General features: G+C 47.0%; 3 protein-coding genes across 3 annotated transcripts in view; all 3 read right to left on the bottom strand.

Moving 5' to 3' along the window:
• Positions 1-1101: 1101 nt before the first annotated feature.
• Positions 1102-14099, bottom strand: CWC25 (CWC25 spliceosome-associated protein homolog). The gene is made up of 10 exons (XM_006774288.2): positions 13895-14099; positions 11484-11656; positions 8746-8982; positions 8042-8111; positions 7056-7183; positions 5925-5988; positions 5121-5329; positions 4351-4449; positions 2731-2892; positions 1102-2232 (listed from the first exon to the last, which is right to left on the bottom strand). The coding sequence occupies exons 1-10, from the start codon at positions 13910-13912 to the stop codon at positions 2118-2120; spliced, it is 1275 nt and encodes a 424-aa protein (XP_006774351.1). The 5' UTR covers positions 13913-14099; the 3' UTR covers positions 1102-2117.
• Positions 14100-15114: 1015 nt separating this feature from the next.
• Positions 15115-18312, bottom strand: LOC102766478 (chromosome unknown open reading frame, human C17orf98). Its single transcript, XM_006774289.1, has 3 exons — positions 18106-18312; positions 16119-16218; positions 15115-15272 (listed from the first exon to the last, which is right to left on the bottom strand). The coding sequence occupies exons 1-3, from the start codon at positions 18310-18312 to the stop codon at positions 15115-15117; spliced, it is 465 nt and encodes a 154-aa protein (XP_006774352.1).
• A 2205-nt stretch (positions 18313-20517) lies between these two features.
• Positions 20518-23706, bottom strand: part of RPL23 (ribosomal protein L23) — a 6030-nt gene continuing 2841 nt past the window's right edge. The window contains exons 4-5 of the mRNA XM_006774290.2: positions 20776-20889; positions 20518-20652 (exon numbers count right to left, since the gene is read on the bottom strand). Of these exons, the coding sequence (XP_006774353.1) occupies positions 20570-20652; positions 20776-20889 (197 nt within the window). The 3' untranslated portion in view covers positions 20518-20569. The remainder of the gene's footprint in view (positions 20653-20775; positions 20890-23706) is intronic.

The following is a 23706-nucleotide window of genomic DNA, read 5'->3' on the forward strand; positions in this document are numbered from 1 at the left end:
AAGGGCTGGGGGGAGGGGTCCCTTTTCGGGCCCCCAAAGCCAGGGTTTGGCTGTTTCCTGCAACCTGATGTGCCAAGATGGCGGCGCAGGGAGGGGAGGAGGGTGGGACATACCATCCCCACCCCGGGGGGGAGGAGGAGCAGCGGAGGGAAAAGGAAGTCCTGCAGGGAAAGCCAAGGAACGCCCCCTCGCCCCACCCCAGCGTGGGTCTTTCCACTCCCCCGGGCCTAGGCAGCGTCCCACCCACAGGACACGCCCCTCCGCCCCAGGGCCAATGAGAAGAGCCGGCCGGGAGCCCAGGGTTTTATGAATGGGCTCCCCACTCACCCACCTGCTGCCCGGGCCTCCTCCCGCCAAAGGGTCAAGTAAAGAGGTTGCTGGCACCTTAAGACACCTGTCCTACAACAGTCATAATCATCTTATTCTCTGGCTCACTTCATGAAATCTGTTACATAATTCCTCTCGGACCAAGGATCTCCAGGTATTTGATCTAAATGATGGGTCATAGTGCTCTGAATGGAAATATGCAAATTTGCTTCTCAGCGCATGGTAGCTCTTAAAGCAGTTACAAAAATAAATGTAGCCTTTATTACCAAGTAACATTAGATACATTATTACCCCTATCATAGGGGAAGAGGATGAAGTGATTAACAAGTTTGTTACTTTCTCTATGAAGACTAGGTTTTAAATATCACAGTGTCGCCAAAACCGGTTTGGCTCAGTGGATAGAGCATCGGCCTGCGGACTGAAGGGTCCTGGGTTCGATGCCGGTCAAGGGCATGTACCTGGGTTGCGGGTGGGAGATGTGCAGGAGGCGGCTGATCAATGTTTCTTTCTCATCAATGTTTCTAACTCTCTCCCTTCCTCTCTGTAAAAAATAAAATATATATTTAAAATAAATAAATAAATATCACAGTGCCTTGTGTTATAAGCGCTCAAAAATATAAATCCAAATTTGTTTTAAGCAGAATTAGGAATTAGTAGAAAAGGAATAGTTCAGCTAATGTGTGGGTCAAGAGTGCCTATGAAAGAGTTCATGGGTCAAATGAGGGCTTGTGGTGAAAGAATAGAGAAGGAAAAGAAGACAGGAGATTGGAACCATAACTTTTTGGGTTTTTTAATAACTGACTAAAAAATAGTAGCAAACAGCTTCAGGAAATCTAGAATTATTGTAATAGGATTACTACATGATAAAAGGAAGCCATAAAATATAAACAGCTTCCATTTTTATTTATTTTTTAAGAGCCAGGGAGCATACTGCCAATTTGGTCCTGACTCATAAAATCATTTGACTTCATCATTGCACTTCTCACATCAAAGACTCTAAGCACCCAGCCCCTCCTAAACTAGCTGGATTTGCAAAGGGGGAAAAAAGCTGATCTGCCTTACTGTATTACTCAATAACAAGATACGATGCGGTTCCGTTACATAGTAAAGCCACTTACCAAACGAGATATTCTCACAAAGCTAACATTTTTTAAAAACCATGTAAAAATTACCATTTGTGCGCGCGCGCGCGCACACACACACACACACACACACACACACACTATACTGGTACTGTTTGAAAGTCCAATGGTTCCAACAGTTCATTTAGGGATTTTAAAAATATTTTCCCCTTACAGATTCTTTGTCACTCCCTTGGCTCTGCCCTAACCTGGTATCACCCTGTCACCTATCTACTAAATCAAGTAAATGTTCATTTACCCTCGTGAGCACAATCTATCTCAGTGCCAGGAGAGTGAGGTTTCTAAAAGGACTGGCATATGCTGAGGTGGTAGAATAGGTGTTCACACAAGTGGGAGGAAAGAGGGACAATACGAATCACAACCACAGGAAGCAGCCCTCCAGAGTGGCAGGAGTGCTCACACCTAGATGGCCCAGTGCCCACCATTAAAAACAGTCAAAACCCACTCTGCACCCAGCAAAAGTTGCTGAGGGTCCCATAAAGCAAGTTCTCAAAGGAAGTAGCTGTTTCAGGAGTCAGCGGAGGAGAGTCACTTTGAACAGTGGTGGTTTGACGTCTGTGGAAGAAGTCACTTGAACTCATAAAGACAATTTTTAAGGGTCAGCAGCTTCCCTGGAACATTCAGGAAAACCAGCAAGAGAGGATGGTTTCATCTTTTCATAAAGTTCTTCTCCAGGGCTACCGAGGTTCTCTGTAAAGAGTGGATATTCCGCTTCACCCGGTCCTCCAGGGAGGAGGTGGACGCACTCTCTAGCTTCATGCGGCTGGGGAGAGAAGACAGACGAATGTAAGTGACAGACGTGTCAACTGGTCATCTAGCAAAATTAGAAGAAACAGGTTGCTAGCCACAAAACAGCTGTAAAAACACACCCTCTTGTAAGCCCACATATATTACTTTTGCCCCCATCTGGAACTCAGTTATTTAAACCAGATTCAAAGGGAAAATACATGTTTTGGAAAATAGCCAAAGCCTCACTGGAAAGACTTCCTCAGCCATGAATTCTGATTTAAAAGGCAGGCCACGGAGATTCAGTGAAAATACCAATTCCCTTCTCCTCCCCTCAAATGAAAACATCCTGCTCTCTGGCCAGTAGCTAGGAGTGGGAACAAAGATGGTCTGGAGACTGAGCTCCATGATCTCTTGACACAGGCACAGGCACAGACACAGGCACACTGGGAACACAAGGAATGAACCAGCTGCCCAACTGCCTTCTTGGGACCATCGCTACGAAAGCCACTGGGCAGGAAGAAGATACACTCACTGGATAAACTTCCCGTCCCGAGAGTCCAGCTTCTCCAGCCTCTGCTCCCTCTCCTCATCCTTCGCGTGCTTCTTGAGGATGTTCAGCCTCTCTTCCTCCCGCCACTTGGCATTTTCCATCATTTCTTGCCGTTTTCGCTCAAGTTCCTCTGATGAGAGCTTTCTGTTGAACACAAAAACCATCCCAACATGTCTACTTCTCTACTAACAAAAAAACCGGAACCACCTCGGGGAGAAGAGAAATCAGGTAGGACCTCAGGTTCCACACCTCCTGCTCTTTCCACAGACATTAACCTACTGTCAAACTCAGGATGAGTTTCTTTCCTTCCAAATACCTTGCTTGGTCAGGCAGGAAGTTGCCAGTCAAAAATAAATCTTTTTAGCCCTAGATGGTTTTGCTCAGTGGATAAAACATCGGCCTAGAGACTGAAGGGTCCCGGGTTCCATTCCAGTCAAGGGCTCATGCCAGGGTTGTGGGCTTGATCCCCAATAGGGGGAGCGCAGGAGGCAGCCCATCAACGATTCTCTCTCATCACTGATGTTTCTACCTCCCCTCTCCCTCCCCGTTCCTCTCTGAAATCAATAAAAATATTTTTAAAAAGAAATAAACTTTTAAAAAAAGTTTCTGTTCCCTGGAAACTTAGAGAATCAGGCAATTAATAGTTAAAAGGGACCTAGGGTCCACCTCTCTTCTAATAACACAGTGAATACAAGATGTTGTAGACTCTCAGTGGTTCTCAGCGTTGGCTGCACATCAGAATCACCAGGGAGCTTTAAAAAAATACTGATGTCTGGCCCTAGCCGGTTTGGCTCATGGATAAAGTGTCGGCCCATAGATTAAAGGATCCCTGGTTCGATTCTGCTCAAGGACACATACCATAACTCAGTTGCAGGCTCGATCCCTGGCCCTGGTCAGGGCGTGTGCAGGAGGCAACCAATCGATGTCTCTCTCCCACACTGATTTTTTTTCTCTGTCTCTCTCCCCCTCCATTCCATTCTCTCTAAAAGTCAATGAAAAAATATCCTCTAGTGAGGATTAAGAACAACAACAAAATACTAGTGTCTGGGCCCACACCCAGGGATTATAATGGGGCGTAGCTAGGTAATGGGAATTTTTTTTTTAAGCTTCCCAAGTCATTTTAATGTGCAGCCAATTTGTAGGGGCAGTAAAAGGAAGTTCATAAAAGTTGCTCATTCATCTAAACTTCTACTAAAAGCAACTGCAACCCCTAGGGAGAGCCTTTCATGGGCACAGCCTCAGATTCCAGGGCTGCATGCCTCTATTCTGTCTGGCCCACTCCACACCCAACTCAAACACAGAGTCCTGTCTGCCCTCAGGAGAGTCCCCTGCTTCCCTTTCAGCTGATGCTCAAGTAAGGGACACGCTCTCAAGAAGAGCTTTTCTATGGAAATCTCTAATTTACAGATGTTGAGAGACAATTAATTTGTCCCTTCAATGTGCCTCCCACTGTGAGGGGCAGACGTTTAAAAGTTGACAAGAAGAATAAAAAAAGCTGGTTGGGCAAAAAGGTGATAGAGATTGTCCACTTTGCCCAGGTTTGAACCGAGCCTAGACTCAGGCCTGTGGGGCTGAAGTTTATCTGCTGGGCTCCTGACTCACCGGGTATATCCAGGTGCGTGCCGCCTTTGGTAGGCCTCTTTTTTAGGTGATGGGCTCCTCGTTCGGCCTCTCTCTCTCCTGTTTACCTTGGAGTTGTGCCTGTAACAGACACAGAGGGCAGAGAGGAGAAAAGTTTTTTCAACACAAGGACTTTTATCATGTTCCTCAAACGATGGAAGAAAAGCTAACTGTGTTAGAATTATAATCCAAATTGAAGAAACAGAGGGCAGAAGTGGAAGGAAAACAAAGGCATAAAGGTACGTAAGATTTGATATTAAACTTGCTCTAGAGATTCCAAATAGGTAAGTATGTAGTTCTAGCCTGGCCAGCATGGCTCAGTGGTTGAGCATCGACCTATGAACCAAGAGGTTCACAATTCGATTCCCGGTAAGGGCACATGCCCGGGTTGTGGGCTCGATCCCCAGTGGGGGCATACGGGAGGCAACCAATCAATGATTCTCTCTCATCATTGATGGTTCTCCCTCTCTCTCTCTCTCTCTCTCTCTCTCTCTTTTCCTCTCTGAAATCAGTAAGAAATGTGTATATGTATGTGTGTGTGTGTGTGTATGTACCACTTTAAAACATTAAAAAAAATATGTCATTCTAGGGGCCTGAGCTTTACAGTGAGGTGAGGGGCAAATGATGTAAAGGGAGTAACAAAGCAAAGACATTTAGGAAAATTAATGAACAGATATCACCAAGAGCAAATCACCTGTTGTGACCAGCGCCCGGCATGCACAGGTTATTTCACAGCGAATTCCAAGACTCACGTTTTGCTTGGCCTTGGGGACCGTGACCTTCTGTCCGGGGATCGAGACCTCCTGTCCCGGGACCCTCCTCTGGTGCTCTTCTTGCTGGCATGTCTGGGAGGTGAGGGGGAGGAGCTCCTGGACCTGGAGTGATTCTTCCACCCATGCACTCCTTTTGGCTCAGCCATCACAGGGCCCTGCAGACGCTGGCTATGGTCGGAGTCCCTGATCTGTATCATCAAGGAAAGGAAGAAAGGCTATTCCTAGGAAAATGCAGCACTCAGGAGACAATGCAGTGAGACAAGAAAATGGATGAGCACTGAGGTTCTGTAAGGAGACAACTGGGTAAATTAATCCCTTCACAGCGAAACTTAGGAAAGTTATCTTCAGAATTATTTAAAAGAGTGTACCCACCCAACCACCTAAACTCGCTTGGCTCTTCACCGCAGCCTGAGGAGGAGCAAGAGGCAGAGCATGGAGCACAGGGCCTGAAGTTAAACACACTGAGGGAAAAGAAGGAATCCAGAGCGGTGTGCACTTGTTGAACATAACCAAGCTGTACACTTAAAATATATGCATTTCATGTAAATTATTTGCAGAGGGATGGACAGAATGCCTAAACACTCCCCTATGGTTTAGCCTCTCTGCTCAGAGGGCCCTCAGCTCAGGGCTAGGGCATGGGCCTGTTCCCAGCAGCCCCAGTCCTGGCTGCTCAAACTCGCTCCTTCCCACGTTTGATTGGCTGCTAAAATGCTCTGTATCTAAAAGGCTGTCAAGTTGGCACATTCAAAAGTCCCACTCCCTCTGCAAAGCCCACGTCCTTACCTGTAAACCATACCCAGGAACTTTGGGTAAAACAGAGGAAGAATTTACCATCTTCTTTTGAGACCTAAAAGATTAAAACACACACTCATTGGGGAAAAAAAAATGCAAAAAGGTCCAGTTTACATCTCTTGTGCTGAAATGTGCTTCCTGCTTCAATGGTGACCTTTCCCACCTCCCAGCTATGACTTGGGAGTGGACTGTCTGTGCTGGAAGATGCATCAGCACAGTCATGTTTTTCCTGTAGAAAGAAACAAAAGACATGGGACCAGCTTTTCAGCCCTGATGCCTGAACACATTCTCCTCTCACCTCGTGCTGCTATTCCAGGGACTAAGAGTGAGTCAGCAGTGATAGTGCTCACTGCTCCCACAGAGAAGATGGGTCCATTAAAGCATTAAAAAAAAAAAAAGCCTACATAAAACTCGCTTCAGTCTCAGAGAAATCACCAGCTGAGATGAAAGTCATACCCAGGCTGTCTGACCGAAGACCCACCCACAGGGCTACGGGGTCACGCCAAGATCTCCAAGGAACTCGAGTGCTAGATGGCCAGCTCTGTGGGCACAGGGCCCGTGTATGAGTTCACCGCTGAAACCTCCCACCTCCCAGCTATGACTTGGGAGTGGACTGTCTGTGCTGGAAGATGCATCAGCACAGTCATGTTTTTCCTGTAGAAAGAAACAAAAAACATGGGACCAGCTTTTCAGCCCTGATGCCTGAACACATTCTCCTCTCACCTCGTGCTGCTATTCCAGGGACTAAGAGTGAGTCAGCAGTGACAGTGCTCACTGCTCCCACAGAGAAGATATACAGAATGGGCCCAGATGGGTCCATTAAAGCATTAAAAAAAAAAAGCCCACATAAAACTTGCTTCAGTCTCAGAGAAATCACCAGCTGAGATGAAAGTCATACCCAGGCTGTCTGACCGAAGACCCACCCACAGGGCTACGGGGTCACGCCAAGATCTCCAAGGAACTCGAGTGCTAGATGGCCAGCTCTGTGGGCACAGGGCCCGTGTATGAGTTCACCGCTGAAACCTCAGGCCCTGGCAGCTCCCGGCGTGGAGTAGGCGTTCAGTGTCTGTGGAATGAGTGAGTGAATGAATCCCTGAGGGAGGCCCGCCTCCACGTGCTCACCTCCCCCAGTGGCGCTCATCCTCGCTGCTGCAACGATCACTACTGGAGCTTCTGTGCTTATGTTTCTTGTGTTTCTTTTTCTTCTCCTTCTTTTTCTTCTTCTCCTTTTTTTCCAGACTCATTTGCAGCTAGAAAATGCCAGAACATAAGCACACGAGATCACTGAGACCCCTGTCAATCCTTCTGAGTGGACGCGGTTATGCACAAACTACCGAACTCCAAGCCTGTGGATCTACAGGGGGCCAGGACATTATCAGAGCAGCCCTGTCAACAGCGGGAGGGGCTCACCCCTGGTTGTACACAAATGCCCCCAGACTCGTGAACACAATCTCTGGTGGGTGGGCTAGGAATCTGAGTTTTTTTTGTTTGTTTTTTTAAAATATATTTTAAGGACTCATGTCAGTGGCAATGTATTGGTAATGAAGAAATAATTTTCTTAATCAAACCTGGGACCTTTCAGTCCGCAGGCCGACGCTCCATCCACTGAGCCAAACCGGCTCTGGAGGAATCTGAGTTTTTAACCAGTCCCTGGAACCACTACCTAGGACATCCATCTGTCAAAAGAATTCCAACTTCACTGAAAGCATGTGGGAACGGAAAGATCAATCTTTACATTTTCCCTGCCAACTGATCCAAGAAATAATCACATATGTCATGTGAATGCTGCATGGACCCTAGAAAGTCTGCCACCTGCTCTCCTGAACACACTGGATGATCATGCTTTCCACAGGCATAACCCATACCCCTCTTTTTCTGGAACCATGCCCTCACATGGTACTTTCCCAACCAAAAGACATAAAACAGAAAATCAAGCTTAATTAAGCTTGATAAATTGAGATTGCATAAAATCTCCAGCAAAAGGTCTCTAAAAGACAAAAAGTTTTAAAGCCAGTTTTCCTTCTCATAAAGTAAGAGTAAATGGAGTGAAGTTCTCATGTTAAAGTAGCTAAAAGATACCCCTGGTGCTCATTTGATGCACTACTTACCAATTCTTTGATTTTCTTCATTTTCACAGGATTATTCAATACCTCTCTTTTTTTCTCTTCTTCCTTCTTCCTAAAGAGAGAAAATTATAAAAATCATAACAACTTATTTTAGGAAGGAGATTAAGTCACTCATTCCACTCTCCACAATTCTATGTAGCAATCTTTTTTCGAAAGGCATGTAGGCAGGTCCTACATTGAAATCTACATGATGGTGTAAAAGCCAGAAACCTTCCCCAAATCTGCATAAGGGACTGAATACTGTGAGGAAAGTCCACGCTGGTTCCCTGTGGTGCAAGAGAGCTGGTGTGTTTCTTGTTGGGCTTCACACTCAAGGCTTCCCAATAGTCCGGTAAACGGGGTCAGCCCGTTTATCAATTGATGGCCGCGGATCTCCAAATTCCCAAGAAGCTGCCCGTCTTCCTCACCTTGCTTCTACCTCGCATTTTTTATTAAGGGACAACAGTAAATGAATAAATCTGGTCTGGTTTAGTCTGGTCTGGTCCACTTGCCAATCTCTTCCCATATGGCCTATACCAGGCACCCATAATGGAACCTCCTTCCCAACATCAAGCAGCCCAAATGGAGACAAATTCTTTTACAATATATATAAAAGCTAAGAGGAAACCAGCTGTGAAGTGAGAAGCTAAGAAACACTCTACTAAGCATCTCTGTAACAAAACCCCTTCCCAGCCCCTCCTCAGTACCTGATGATGAAGAGTGGGTCCTCCCGGATCTTGCTGGCCATGTCAAGGAGGGAATTCGCACCCGAAGGGGCAAAGATAGAGCCTGGGAGGAGTCCTGTCTCAGAAGAACAGCCTGCCTCCTTCTCCTCCATCTTCTCAAAAACGTATTTGTCAATGGGGCGCCCCAGCAAGTACTCATCGCGGTTCACCATCCCACCAGGACCCTGGTACATCCAGTCCAATTTTTCTTCTTTCTTCCTAGATCAAGAAAAAAAAAGAAAATGTAGACACCTACACACAAAACCTGAACACAAAGGATAGATAACCATAGCTGGTCAGAGCAGGACTCATTCTACAGGCACCTAAGATGGGCTAAACACAGTACTCCCCATGGCACACAGGGAGAAATGGTGCCTGCCAGCATGAAGCTTACCACTTAGCGAAGATCACTTTCACCACCTAAAGCAATTTATGAGGAAAAACTATGTTCCTCAACCTGGGGCACAGATCTTTTGCCCAGGGCTTCTACAAAGCTTCTATATTGTCCTTTCATTTCTAGAATAATCTGAAACAATAAGCATATTCTGATAATCTTGTTACCAAGACCAATTTCAGTGACCACATATGCAGTTGTGTTCACTGTGTGTTTTGGTGCTCATTGTCATATTGGCACAAGCAGTGACACAACATTTATGGAGACAGTGAAAAAAGACCAGAGATAACCTGATCACAAAATTATGCTTTCACGCCAAAAGAGGGGGGCAATTATGTCACAGTATCATGCCAAACAAATATTTCCCTATAGTTGGTGGTGAGAAAACTGAACCCTCATACAACAATAAAGGCACGCTGAATTCATAAAAGCTTATGTTGAAGCAGCTAATACCCCATTCACACTGCAAGCAGCAATGTTTTTTCATCAAAACAGCATTATCTATAACATTACATTGTTTTTTAAATATGATTATTTTGTGTGTTTGTTTTTAAGATTATATAACAACTATGGCATAAAGAACGTCTTCTTGGTTACATCCTTGGACATTTTAAAAAATATTATTTTTACTGATTTCTGAGAGAGAAAAAGGGAGAGGGAGAGAAACATCAATGCAAGAGAGAAGCATTGATAGGTTGCCTTCTGCATGCTGCCTACTGGGGATCGAGCCCACAACCTAGGCATGTGCCCTGACGAGAATCAAACCAGTAACCTTTTGGTGCATGGACAACGCTCAACCAACTGAACCACACCGGCCAGGGCTTTTGGACATCTAATTTTTTATTTTAAATATATTTTTATTGATTTCAGAGAGGGAGAGAGAGAGAGAGAGAAAAAAAAAACATCAATGATGAGAGAGAATCATTGATTGGCTGTCTCCTGCACACCCCACACTGGGATCAAGCCTGGAACCCAGGCATATGCCCTTGACTGGAATTGAACGCAGAACTCTTCAGTCCACAGACCAATGCTCTATCCACTGAGCTAAACCAGGTAGGGCCGGACATTTTTTTTAAATATACTTTTTTAATATACTAGAACTGAACTATGGACCTCCTAGTTCATAGGTCAACGCTCAACCACTGAGCCACTCCAGCCAAGCTAATAAGAATAATTAATGCCCAACCAGTTTCATAATTCCATTTCCATGAACTGAAACTAGGTCTCACATGCACACAACCTTGAATGTCACAAATCCTCCTGTCATGGAATTATTAAGGAAAAGCCCTGTGTATCCAATGGGGGACACATGCTACACACTACCCAGGACACGTGCCCACGAGGACATAAACAAGAAAAATGATAGATGGCCCTAGCCGGCTTGGCTCAGTGGATAGAGCGCCAGCCTGCAGACGGAAGGGTCCTGGGTTCGATTCTGGTCAGGGGCACATGCCCTGGTTGCAGGCTCGATCTCCAGTAGGGGGCGTGCAGGAGGCAGCCAATCAATGAATCTCTCTCATCATTGATGTTTCTCTCTCTCTCCCTCTCCCTTCTTCTCTGAAATCAATAAAAATATATTTTAAAAAAAGAAAGAAAAATGATAGATTACTCAAGTTTAGTCTCCTGTAGCTTTTATTCAATTCTGATTTAGAAATGCCCTGCATATTTCATGATTTTAATTTTCCTCAGAACACATTTACTCCCACCTCCTTTCACAAGATGGGTAATTATTACCTGCTACTCCTATCCTCTCTTACACAAGAGGAAACAAGTAGGGTAACATCGAGTGGGACTGTCCACAGTCACATAGCTTTTACTGACAGACACACTATCCACCTCCTTCCATGAGACCTCACTGCCCCCCTAAAACAAGCCTGCAATACGTAAACAAACAAAAGGAGGAATGAGGCCTTGACACACACCAGAGGCAGGTAGCAGCAATTACCCTCAGCTGTGGTTACTTGCCAATCATCTACCATGAGCTTGGCCTACACCAAGCCCTCCACATGTTATCTCAGTCCATCTTCCACAAACCTTGGAAACTGGGAACTCTCGCTCTCCTGGGTCTAGTGAGGTAACCAAGGCTCCCAAACTTGCCCCCAATTACATGGTGAGGCTCGTCCATGCAAAGCCAGCCTCAGAACCCAGGTCAGTCTGACTCCAAAACCCCTGCTTTTAACCAGCTGTTGTGCAAGAGCTGGATGCTGCACCTGTGGGCTAGTCCTGCAGTTCCCCACCCACCAGGACACCCTCAGCCCCCCAGGCCCACCCTCAGCCCCCCAGGCCTACCCTCAGCCCCGCATGCCCACCCTCAGCCCTGGCTCACTTGACAGCGCCAACATCCTCGGCGTAGCGCTGCATCTCCTCCCTGGCCCTCTCCTCCCGCAACTCCCGCTGGAGCTCCTCGATCTTCTTCCGCTCAGCCACATGCTTCTGCTCAGCCTTCCACACCTTCTCCACATTGCGGAGTGTCTGCGGGTGCCAGCTCTTCTTCAGGTTCTGTGGGAATTGAGAGGAGGGAGAGACAACTCAGGGAGTGGATGGGTGGTAAGTATAACCGGCCCTGCCTCACCCGCCCTCTGTACCCTAATCACACCAAGGCAGGCGTATGGAAGCTCAAGACTGTCTTTAACAATGGCAAGGTTGGCACCCACAACCTCTCACACACCAGGGGGTTTTGGTCAAGTGCACAAAGCTTCAGGATACAAAAGGCCCCTCCTGAATTCCCTTCTAACACTTTTAGCCTGAAATGCACATAAGTCTGACTTCCATTGGCTATGTCTGAAGTGAGGGTTGGTGATGACAATATAGGAGGAATGGGGCAAGGAGATGGAAAGGTAGACTCTGTAAAGCAACATTCATTGTTATGAACAGCCTTCTTTTTTCCTTCGGCTCATTTAACCTGCCTTACACTTGCATGGTTTACACCCCCATCTAGTACCTCTTCCAACCTTCCTTCCCAGGAGTCTCCCCTTGGTTCTCATCTCCCCCCACCCCTTACCCTTCTCCTCTCCATCCTCCCCAAGAGCCACTGCTCTGGCCCAGCTTTCCCAATCAGGGAGAGTTTCCTGAAAGAAATGACATCTCAGAACAATTATAAATTAACCTGATAATGTAGAAAGAGGGGAGGCAGGGGTAGGATTTCCAAAAAGAATAGCACACACAGGTGAAGGCACAGTGGTGAGAAAGACTATAGCACAAACAGTTCACTGTGGCTGGAGATGGAGTGTAAGCTGATGGGGAGGCACTGTCTAGAGACATTTTTGGTTGTACAACTGGGGGAGAAGGGTGGTACTAGTGGCTAGAAGCCAGGGATGCTGGTACAATGCACAGGCACACACACACACACACACACACACCCCAAAGAATTAGAGTGTAAGCATGGGGAGGCACTGTCTAGAGACATTTTTGGTTGCACAAGTGGGGGAGAAGGGTGGTACTAGTGGCTAGAAGCCAGGGATGCTGGTAAACATACTACAGTGCACAGGAACACACACACACACACACACACACACACACACTCACACACATAACAAAGAACTATCCAGCCTTGAATGTCAATAGCACTGAGGCTGGGAAACCCTGGATTAGAGCTTTCCTGTTCCACGTACAATTAGGTGGCGAGAGCCTGGGGCGGTGGGGGCTGAAGGAAGTTAATGGGGAAAAAGGAGGACATACGTACAGTGGGGCCTTGACTTACGAGTGTCCCAACTAATGAGTTTTTTGAGATACCAGCTGTCTCTCGGCCGATTTTTTTGCATTGAGTTGATAGAGTAATTTGAGTTAACAAGCTCGGTCTCGGAATGAATTCAACTTGTAAGTCAAGGCCCCACTGTAATAGTTTCAACAATTTTTTTTAAAATTTGCATTTTCCATTAGAAAGAAAAAGAGCTTTCCTGTCTCTAAAGGCAGTTTTCCGAAGAACACACCAAATTCGAGGAACCTTGATGGAGTACTGGCACTCAATAACATCTGACAAACTCTAACAACTACTGGACAGGTGACTTAATTGATGTGCTGATTTGATTAGCTAAACTTCCGAGAAGTTAGCATTTTCCTGATGTTGCACCATGCTCTCGTGGGTCACTGCCCAATTTAGGGCCTCAGCCCTGTACAAACGAACTATTCTGCTTAAGAGCAATGGCCACTTAACGTATATTAAGTGCTATAAATTCAGGAGAAAACTCTGACACTATAGATAAGAATGCAGCACTGAAGGAGAAACGGAAAAGGTGGACATGAACATCCTTTCAGCCTTAAAATGGACCCCAGGACATGGCTCAAGGGAAAGAACGGGGCATAAACCACGCCTACTACAGCCCAGGACGTCGCTCTGAACTCCTAGCTGAGAAAGACAGATGTGTCCCCAGACAAGATATACGAAATAATGCCTCCGGGACGCGTCCTCGAGACCTGCCTCCTTTCCTACCCATGATTTCAACCCTGGCCCCCGGGCCTTCCCCGGGCGTTTCCAGCCGAGGGCCCCCCTAACACACACACAAACAACACCTGCCACCATTGGGGACACACCTGGCCCACCTCCCCAGGTCTCCGCTCAGTCCTTCCGTGGCCTTAGCGATGCGTCCCCTCTCCAGGGCTCCGGCACCCCGCCCCCCGCAACTTCACCCCCGCGAGAGCGAGGCTGCGTTGCCACGGTTACCCACTCCCACCAATTCCGTCCCGAGCCCAACCCTGTCTCCAGCCTCAGTCCTCCCGGCCGAGGCCTCCCTTACTTACCAGGTCTCCGCCCCCCATGATGGTGGAGACGTGTCCTCACTCCGTGGACCTGGAAGACTCAGGAAGGAGCGAGAGGAAACGCAGAGAAACAGTTCAGGTGCGATCGCCCAAGGTCTGCTCTCGGGGGCCACCGGCGGCCGCTTTCACAGCCGGATCTACATTCTACTTCCGGGAGGGCGTTCCAATACGGCGACAGCGTCGCAGGGTGATGACGTTTTTACTCTGTGACGCTACGTAGCAGGAGCATCACGTGTGGTGTGTTGCCGTTCGAGGCCCTCAGGTCGCGGTGTCCGCGGCCTCGTTTTGGGCCCTCGGGTTGGTACCACGTCTGCCATCGCGATGGGTGTGTTCAGCGCCGCTGCTGTAGTCAGTTACGTGGCTAGTAGGCCTCGCCCAGCAGTTCGGTTGTCATGGCAGCGCGCCGCGGCGTCCCTCTTGGGGCTTCCATCGGTGTCTCGCGGGGAGGCCCCAGCGTGGATCCCCCAGCGTGGACCAGCTCCGGTCGCCTCGCCCGGCACCTCCCCCACACACCCAGGTTTTCCAAACGGCTTTTCAAACCCGCACTCCGGGGGGCGTGGGAGGGAGGGTGAATAGTAAATCGGGGGAAAAGGAGACATATGTAATACTTTAAACAAAACAAAAACATTAAGGATTTTTTTAAAAAAACACGCATTCTCCTCAAACCTCGACACAGCGCCGACTGCCTTAAATCAGAGCTACTTTATGGAGGTTAAGTAGAAACAATCAAACCGAAATTCCATCGGCCACCCTGCACCAAACCCTCGGAATGTACCAGCTTCCCCATTTCCTTTCCCTTAGTTTGTGTGGCCACCCTGCTTGCTCCATTCGTGGTGGAAACAGTAGCCAGCTCTGACCTAGCCCTGCAGATGCCTGGGGGAGAATTGTTGAGGGCTAGGTCTGTGGTTCCTCCGTATCACACTGGCAAGGGAGGACTGAGGGAGGCCTCGCAAGCCTGGCACTGGTTGGCATGGAGTGTAAAGGCACAAGCCTGAGATGCACTTTCTCCTCTCACCTCCTCTCCACTGGGGAGAAAAGCTGAGACTAGAGAAACTAGTCCCCCTCCCCCCGAAACTCGGGGAAGAAACAGCACACTTGGAGGCACAGATTAAAAACAATGTTTATCTAAAATGGTATTGGGAGTTCATCTAAGCAACTGTCATAGAAACTCAGTTCAAGGGGTATGGAAGGAAGAGCTGCTGTTAGAAGAGAGGGAGTCGGGTGACCTCCCCGAAAACAGATGGGCACTGGCGGAGGGCTGGGGTGTTCCTGCGGTAGCCAAACAGACCGTTGTACCCCCTGATCGCTTTCACATCAGCATTGTAGTAGTCATGGCCGATCACCTGCTGGAAGGAATGCCCTGGCGGATGGAGAGAGAGGCCTGAGCCTGCAGGCAGCCCCCTCTTGCTTTCTCCACTTCCACTGGGATTTCCTAATACCAACCCAGCTACAGCTGCTGTGCTCCCCATGTCTAGCGGAGCCCTCAGTCCTCCAATGTCTCAAGCCTCTTTACCAAAAAGCCAAGGGTTGGTGAAGTCAAGGAAACAGATGGCTATTTGAAACCCAACCTCATACCAGGAGGAGTGTGAGTAGCGTGCAGGAGGAGTATGAATGGTACATGAGGTCAGACATTTCTGGGCTTGGCCAAACTTGCCTTGCTCCTAGAACTGAGGAATTCCATTCTTGCCTCTAATCTATCTGGAGAACACTGATGTGCTCAGTGTGGCCAAATGTTACAAAGGGTCATGTGACTATAGAGTGTGGCTACAGGGTGGTGGGATTGGGGCAGGAGGAGTGTCAGAAAAATATCTCTCAACTCTCCCATTCCTGTTGCTGCTTAACTGTGCCTGTAAGATAAGCAGGAGACAGCCTGCCTCGGAGCAATGAGAGGGATAAAGGCTTTAGAGTTAGAAAAGTGGAATCCCAATCCTTGCTCAGCCCTTCTGAGCAAATCACTTTAATTCCCTCAGTCCTAGTTTCCCAGGTTGTAACATGGGGGTAGTGTGAGGGTAAAAAGCACCCGACATGCAGTAGGTGCTCAGTAAGTACTTATGGGGAGTACTGTTTCAGCTTCTGCTCTTATCTAAGAAGAAAGGCTGGAGGATGCAGTCCCTGGCCCTCTTCTCCCCAAACAGGTCTCTCTACACCCACTTTCTCTCGCTGAACGGTGGGATGCACACCACTCTTCCTAGGTGGGACCACTTGCCTGCCCCTGCCCAGTTTCTCCTGTTGATGTATTTCTGTTCTTCCCCGAAGATGTGGAAATAATCCACTACCCAGCCGTCCCTTCCTGTACCTCCATGATCCTGAGAGGGAGGGAGAGAATACAGAAGATGGTTAGGGAAAAAAAAGGACTATCCGCCCCCATGCTGAGACATGCACAGTGCGGCCCCTATGGCTTGTGGGGAGGGGGTAGAGGTCACAGCCAGGGGTAAGAGGGCCAGAAAGATTAAATATACTTATGATCTCTATTGCCTCTCAGGGAGAGGCTGTGTAGCTTGACCCTTAGGGGCTCAGTGTCTGCTGCCAGACAGTTTCCAATTCCAGCTCCGCCACTAACAAGCTGCGTGACCTAGGCGGATGACACAGCTTTTCTGGACCTCCGTGTCCTCATCAGTAAAAGGAGGGTTGCTGTGAGATTTAAGTGAGATGTTTCAAATAAAGGGCCTGGCATAGTAAACGTTCAATAAGCCTTATCTTTTTTTTAAAACCTTATTTTCATTTAAATGAAAATCATACCTACCACAAATGGTGGTTGTGACAATTAAGCTACTTACAAAACAGAACAGAAAATTTCAAAAGTGTGTAAGCCATATTCTTTTCAAAGGCTTCCCCATATGACAGCTCCTTCTGTCATAAAAGCTATATGAGTAAACAGCAAGTACACACTCAAACATGGCATGCACAGATGTGTGTCCATATATATTTGTACTGAACATGCACGTGCACAAACACTTGGGGTTAAAAAAAACAAAACAAAAAAACCTAGATTTCTTCATGGAATGACCCCCATTAAGTCGTATTCATACCACTGTGTCCAGTATTGGTATAGGCACCAATATTGGTATAGGCACCAATAGTGGAGGCAAAAGGGGTGAAAAGAATGGAACCAGCCCAATCAGTGTGGCTCAGTAGTTGGGTGTGGGCACATGAACCAGGAGGTCACAGTTCGATTCCCGGTCAGGGCATATGTCAGAATTGCGGGCTTGACCCCAAGTAGGGCGATCAATGTTTCTCTCTCAGCGATGTTTCTACCTCTCTATGACTCTCCCGTCAAGAAAAATATATTTTTAAAAAAATGAATGGGCCCTGACTTGTTTGGCTCAGTGGATAGAGTGAATGGGCCCTGACTTGTTTGGCTCAATGGATAGAGCGTCGGCCTGTAGACTGAAGGGTCCCAGGTTCGATTCTGGTCAAGAGCATGTACCTTGGTTGTGAGCACATCCCCAGTGGGGGGTGTGCAGGAGGCAGCTGATCGATGTTCCTCTCTCATCGATGTTTCTAACTCTCTATCCTTCTCCCTTCCTCTCTGTGAAAAATCAATAAAATATATATTTTTTAAAATGGAACCATTAGCATATAGCCTCAGAATCTTTGACCCCAGGGAAGTAGTCTGCTGGGCAGGGGCAAACCCCGCCCTCCCCCCCGCTCCCCCCCGAAAGGTCTGGGGAGAAGGGAGACCCAAGGAGGGTTGGGAGGTTCAGCTCAAGGTTCCTTGGGGTGAGCCCCACTGTAACTATGACGTCACCGAACAGAGGGTGTGGCACTTGGTGGGTCTTTGTCTTTTTCACTGAGGTCACAGATTTTCGAGCTTTTAGAGAATTTGCAGTGTGAGGTCACCCCAAAGGGCGGGTCCATGACATCAAAAAGGACAATGAAATCGGTTTGGGAGAAGCGGACTTTGAGTCAGGTGTCCTAGGCTTGCAGAAACCCAAAATGAGGTCATTCTCAAGTTCAGGGCTAGAAGGTGATTCTGTGAGCCCAGGGAGCTCAGGTTCAATACCTGTCATCACCTGGGCCAGGTCCGTGTGAGCATGAAGAAAACTGGGGTGTGTGTTGGCGGCCGGGGGAGGGGGAAAAAATCTCCCTGGTGGGAGGGCGCTGGAGTGAGATGCCAGGATGTGGGAAATCAGTCCGCCACCAGGGACAACCTCTGCAGGCAAACAGTGGGGCGCTTTGGGGAGTTCCTATACCTGACCGGTTTTCTGCAAAATGGGCGGAATCACACGGCTCTTGAAGTACCGACGGGCGTGGTAGTCCTGCTGCGCATTGTAAGGCGGAATCGCAGACCAGACCTTGGGCTTCAAGTGCGCATAGTTGCGGGCCATGGTGCTCAGGGCCACCCCATCCAAGATGAAGCCCTTCTGCAACCGCAGAGGATACTCGCACAAGTGCACCATCCCGACCACCGCCCTCCAAGGACCCCTCTGGTGGGAGTGGGAGGGTCCAGGCAGAGGGCTCCCCCGCGCATTGTTACGTGGTCTCAGGACAGGACGCCTGCGACACAAACCCCATTGTCCCATCCAACCGGGTGGGCGCTTAGAGCTGCGGGGGAAGTTGCTTGCTTGGCCCAGCGGGATGAGCAGGAGACTGAAGGGGAAAAGGGATTACTGAATGCGGGCCTTGTGAGTGCGGTCGGGCCCAGCTTCCCGCTTTCCTTTAAGAACAAGGTTCTGTTCCCACCTTATCATATGCATTTTTCCAACTCAGTTCTGTTGAAAATCATGTGCCCAGATGGATCAGAAAGAGTTCAAATAGCATCTACTTCCAACTCATTTTACAGAACTGGAAGTTGGAGCTAAATTCATTTACTGGTGGATCCAGAGCCAGAATTCAGTCTCCTGACTTCCAGTTAAGTGCACTTAAAGCACTTCCTCCCTCCCCATCCAATTCTTCCCATCAGTATTTCTCTTCCTGTCAGCCCCTCTAAAAAAACAGGTTGACATATTGCCATACCTTTTCCTCTGGCTAACAATATATATGATAGGATACGGCAAAACCTAAACGATTTTCTTTAGTTATGGCCTCAGGTACTTTTTACTTCCCAAATTTTCCCCTTAAACTCATATAGGTGCTTATATATCAAAGCGCCCTATACGGACTGCTCACACCAGCTCTGAGGTGCTATTCATCCTTTTACAGGCTCAAGGAGGGATTTACTATTAACATATTTAATATATTTTTATTGTTTCAGAGAGGGAGATGGAAGCATCAATGATGAAAATCATTGATCGGCTACCTCCTGCACACCCACACTGGGGATCAAGCCCATAATCTGGGCATGTGCCCTGATCAGGATTCAAACCGTGACCTCCTGGTTCATAGGTCCACACTCAACCACCAACCCATGCCTGCAGCAGGGTTCTTTTTCAATAAAGGACCTGGGGGCTTGTCACAGATTTGAAGTTCACCAGGCTGGAGAATGCAGTAGCAGAAAGTCTGTTTTAGAGACTTCAATATTCCTGAAACCAAGGCTCAGTCTAAACCAGGGGTGGGCCAACGTGTTGACTCGAGGGCCACAATGGTTTCTTAAACTGGACCGGAGGGCCGGAACAAAAGCAGGGATGGAGTGTTTGTGTGAACTAATATAAATTCAAAGTAAACATCATTACATAAAAAGGGTACGGTCTTTTTTTTTTTTTTAGTTTTATTCATTTCAAACGGGCTGGATCTGGCCCGCGGGCCGTAGTTTGCCCACAGCAGTCAAAACAGAGCACTGGTTCTTAGTCTCGGCTACACCTTGGGAATCTGGGCAGCTTTTAAAAGTACTGATGCTACCTCCAGTCTGACTTAATTGGTCTCGGATATGGCCTGGCCACATTAAAAAAAAATTCCTCCAGTTGAAAACCACTGCTCTCTAGTCCTGGTACATTCCATCCCTCATCTTGGACAAAAGGTAGTCATCTCAAGTGACTGAGCTAGGCAGGGTCTTCATGTACTCTTTCAGCCTTACATTATACCCAACTTAAAGGCAGAGTATTTTCATATACTAGATATATGAGGCTGCATTATTAATCCAAACCAGCAAAGTGTTCTTTCCCCATACCCTAAATATCTCACCTAATTCAGTTTGGAAAGAAAAGCTACAATAATACCTTCAGGCACAACTTGCCAGGACTTATGCCTATTGTGCTAACACAATTATATCCTCTCCTTTTATTCTCAAAACAGAGGTTGGCATATATATACATATGCTAATTAGATGAGACATCCGGAAGGACAAAGCCAGCTTCCCACTGGTCCCAGGTGCCAGAGGGAAGCCGGTGACAACAGCCAGGGGAAGGCCTGCCTACTCTTGCTCGAATTTCGGGCATCAGGCCTCTAGTCTTAAATATCTTTCTCACTGCACAGCAGTTTTCTGGGGTATCCTATCATCAAGTAGTACCTGCCACTTCTTTACGGACTCCAAACCCAAATATCTAGTGTGTTTTTTAATAGCAGAAATTGGGATGTTGCAAAAGTTCTGTACACTCACCACAGTGCAAAGACTATCTTTTTTTTTTATATACATACACGGAAAGTTTGCGGAGTAGTTTGTTTTTCAAAGGAGGGGAGTTACATGGTGTCAAGAAGAGCGCCATGTAGAAATGAAGAGTAGGCAAGCATTTCATGTCATCAATTTTTAATGGGTTTTTCCTTTACAAATACACCAGAGAATCAGGCAATGCTGCCAGCATTGGATGCAATCCTGGGCCACAAGTCTGCACACTCTTTTGCAACTGGTCCCGTGATGGCAGAACCTGCATAAAAGAAGAAAGGTGTCGGGCAAGATCAGAGGGTCCCTCCTTTGCCTGTACTCCTAGATCCAAGAATGAAATCACCCAATCTCAAAGATCTAAGGAACAATGTGGGTCCTTTCTTACCTTTCATTTCCCCTTTATTGTTTACTATAACCCCCGCATTATCCTCAAAATAAAGAAACACGCCATCTTTTCTCCGGTATGACTTTCGTTGTCGAATTACCACCGCTGGATGTACTGAGGAGGAAAAAGGACAGCAGCCATTAATCTCTCAGGTCAGGTCCCAGTGCCACCATAATAAGCAGTTTATACATCGTCTAGTTCCCCAACATTTCCCACTTGGACAGATGTATGCAGGAAACTTGCTAAACACTTCCTATACTTTTTCCCATTTCACCCAATGGGTGGATACTGTCAAGATCCTAGTATAGAAGAGGGAATAGCCTGCCCGCCCCCCACGCTCCAGACTGAATACATGGCGAGGCCAAACTGTTAATTCATTAGGCAATATTCCAATCAGTACATAACAAACCCTCAAGAAAGTACATACCTTGATCTAAAAATTACTGCATCCAAGAATTTGTTGGAATTAAGTACGTTCCATACCTTAGGTTTTCCAAATACAAACTCATAAGTTTATTGTACAAAAATGAGGCCTTCATATTTCATAGTTCACCAAGGCTAGAGAAAGTCTAGGTAATTTTTTTAAAAACCTGCACAAAAAGTTCATTATCACTACCCCACCTCCCAACTATTAAAATGGCCTGACCAAATGGTATAAATATTACACCAAATCCTTTAAAGACAACTATCCCAAATGTTATTTCTCAGCACAGGCGCTCTTCATGGCAGGACAGCATGACCTTAATGAAATCCTTGTAAAGCATCCTTGGAGGCACCAGCCTGTCGTTTCCAAATTCAACAAATGCAATGCCATGCCTCTCAGCCACCAAACACACTTCCTTGAAACCAGGTAACCAATTAAACAGCATAGATAACATCTCATTAGTCTCTTTTGCTAAATTATTAAGAAATAAAAAATATAGTTTGGCCGAAACCGGTTTGGCTCAGTGGATAGAGCGTCGGCCTGCGGACTGAAAAGGTCCCAGGTTCGATTCCGGGCAAGGGCATGTACCTGGATTGCGGGCACATCCCCAGTGGGGAGTGTGCAGGAGGCAGCTGATCGATGTTTCTAACTCTCTATCTCTCTTCCTTCCTCTCTGTAAAAAAATCAATAAAAAAAATATATTTTAAAAAAAAGAAAAGCTAAAAATAAAAATATATAGTTTGGAGGGTAATCAGGGACCCGGAGTGAGAACGTGATGCTGCATTTCCTTGGGTATTAGCTGAATTTTTAAAAAAAAAAGAAAATCTAAAAAAATAAAAATAAAAATAGTTTGGAGGGTAATCGGCGACCCGAGTGAGAACTTGATGCTGCATTTCCTTGGGTATTAGCTGAATTTGGTTTTCCCTGACCAGGCCTTTTCTTTGCAGTCACTGCTGTCTGTTTTAGCTTGGGCTTTTTTCTTCTTTGTCAGCAAAAGTACCATGCATTTTTAGTATTTTATCAGGATCTGTTTTTGCATGCTGCATTTGATTTGCATTGGCATTCCTTGTAGCTCTCAAGATATTCCAGTTATTTAAACATAGTAAGGTGCCCTAGCCAGTTTGGTTCAATGGATAGAGTGGCAGCCAGCGGACAGAAAAGTCTCAGGTTCGATTCCGGTCAAGGGCCCAGGCTGCACGCTGGATCCCCAGTAGGGAGCATGCAGGAGGCAACCGATCAATGATTATCACTCGTCATTGATGTTTGTATCTCTCCCTTCCTCTCTGAAATCAATAAAGACACACACACATACACACCACACACGGTCAGGCAGCCTGACAATCCTTGAGTCAAGTTCTATGGACATAGACAGCCTCTTGTTCTTAACAAGAATACACAGAGCGACAGGCAAATAGTATTTACTGAGCACCATCTGTTCGACCCTGATCTACTTATAACCCATTTACATTATCACAGGTGAACCTACAGATCTAACCCAGGACCCTGGACTTCCAGTCAGCCCCTTTCCACACTTCTGCATTACATGCTAAGTCTAAGGCGAGAAGTAGTTAGAAAACATTAACAGAGTGAAAATGCACAATTTTTGGAACCATGCAGCGGTCTCTGGTCTGTCCCAATACTGATTGAGACCCACAGCACAACCTGCTGCCATCTCACCCACAGCCATGGCCAATTGCTCTGCCCTTCCCTGACAGCCCCCCAGGCCACACATCAGACCCAGCAAGTGTTCTAAAAGGGAAGCCTGTCCACCCCAATCCACACACTGATTAATCAATACGCAACCACAATGCTACCACTTAGTCCTTGCCCACCAAGCCCACAAAAGGAGATTAAAAGTGAACCAAGTAAGACTTCTGACCAAAAAGCTAAAACGGGAGTGGGGAGGGGCGTGTGCAGGCCTACAAGGAGTAACCGGGACATGTGTCTGAGTCCTGTCATATTTCTAAGAGTTGGCTAGGACTTCTCAGGAAAAGCAAGGCACCCCACGGCAGAGACACACTGACACCTGACATGGGAGGGAAAAAAAAGAAAATCAGGAGCTAAACGTGAAAGCACACCAAGTATCAGAAGCAGTAAAGCCAGACGGGACATCACAAGTCTTAAGTGCTCCGAGGCCATCCCCTTTAATTCATATACCTCACAGGAAAACTTCTGGGAAAGGCAGCTCCCTGTTTTAGTTTCTATCAGAAGAGATTCAGAAGCAACCACAAACGTTTCATCTCATCTAAAAAAAGAACCTGTCTTTTTTTTTTAAAATATATATTTTATTGATTTTTTACAGAGAGGAAGAGAGACAGAGAGTTAGAAACATCGATGAGAGAGAAACATCAATCAGCTGCCTCTTACACATCTCCCACTGGGGATGTGCCTGTAACTGAGGTACATGTCCTTGGCCGGAATCGAACCTGGGACCTTTCAGTCCACAGGCTCTCGCTCTATCCACTGAGCCAAACCGGTTTCGGCTCAAATAGTTATTTTTTAAAGAT

The sequence above is a fragment of the Myotis davidii genome, unplaced genomic scaffold, assembly GCF_000327345.1.
Source record: "Myotis davidii unplaced genomic scaffold, ASM32734v1 scaffold327, whole genome shotgun sequence".
Lineage (NCBI taxonomy): Eukaryota > Metazoa > Chordata > Mammalia > Chiroptera > Vespertilionidae > Myotis > Myotis davidii.

What these genes read in the sequence shown, in the direction of transcription:
- CWC25 (XM_006774288.2), bottom strand. An exon ending in TTCCTGGGTATGGTTTACAG is followed by an intron (nt 5,330 to 5,924) that starts GTAAGGACGTGG and finishes TTGATGATACAG; the next exon opens with ATCAGGGACTCCGACCATAG. An exon ending in CGGGACGGGAAGTTTATCCA is followed by an intron (nt 2,233 to 2,730) that starts GTGAGTGTATCT and finishes TTCTCTCCCCAG; the next exon opens with CCGCATGAAGCTAGAGAGTG.
- LOC102766478 (XM_006774289.1), bottom strand. Translation starts at nt 18,312, where the DNA reads ATGGTGCACTTGTGCGAGTATCCTCTGCGGTTGCAGAAGGGCTTCATC. An exon ending in TTTTGCAGAAAACCGGTCAG is followed by an intron (nt 16,219 to 18,105) that starts GTATAGGAACTC and finishes CCTCCCTCTCAG; the next exon opens with GATCATGGAGGTACAGGAAG. An exon ending in GAGAAACTGGGCAGGGGCAG is followed by an intron (nt 15,273 to 16,118) that starts GCAAGTGGTCCC and finishes TCCATCCGCCAG; the next exon opens with GGCATTCCTTCCAGCAGGTG.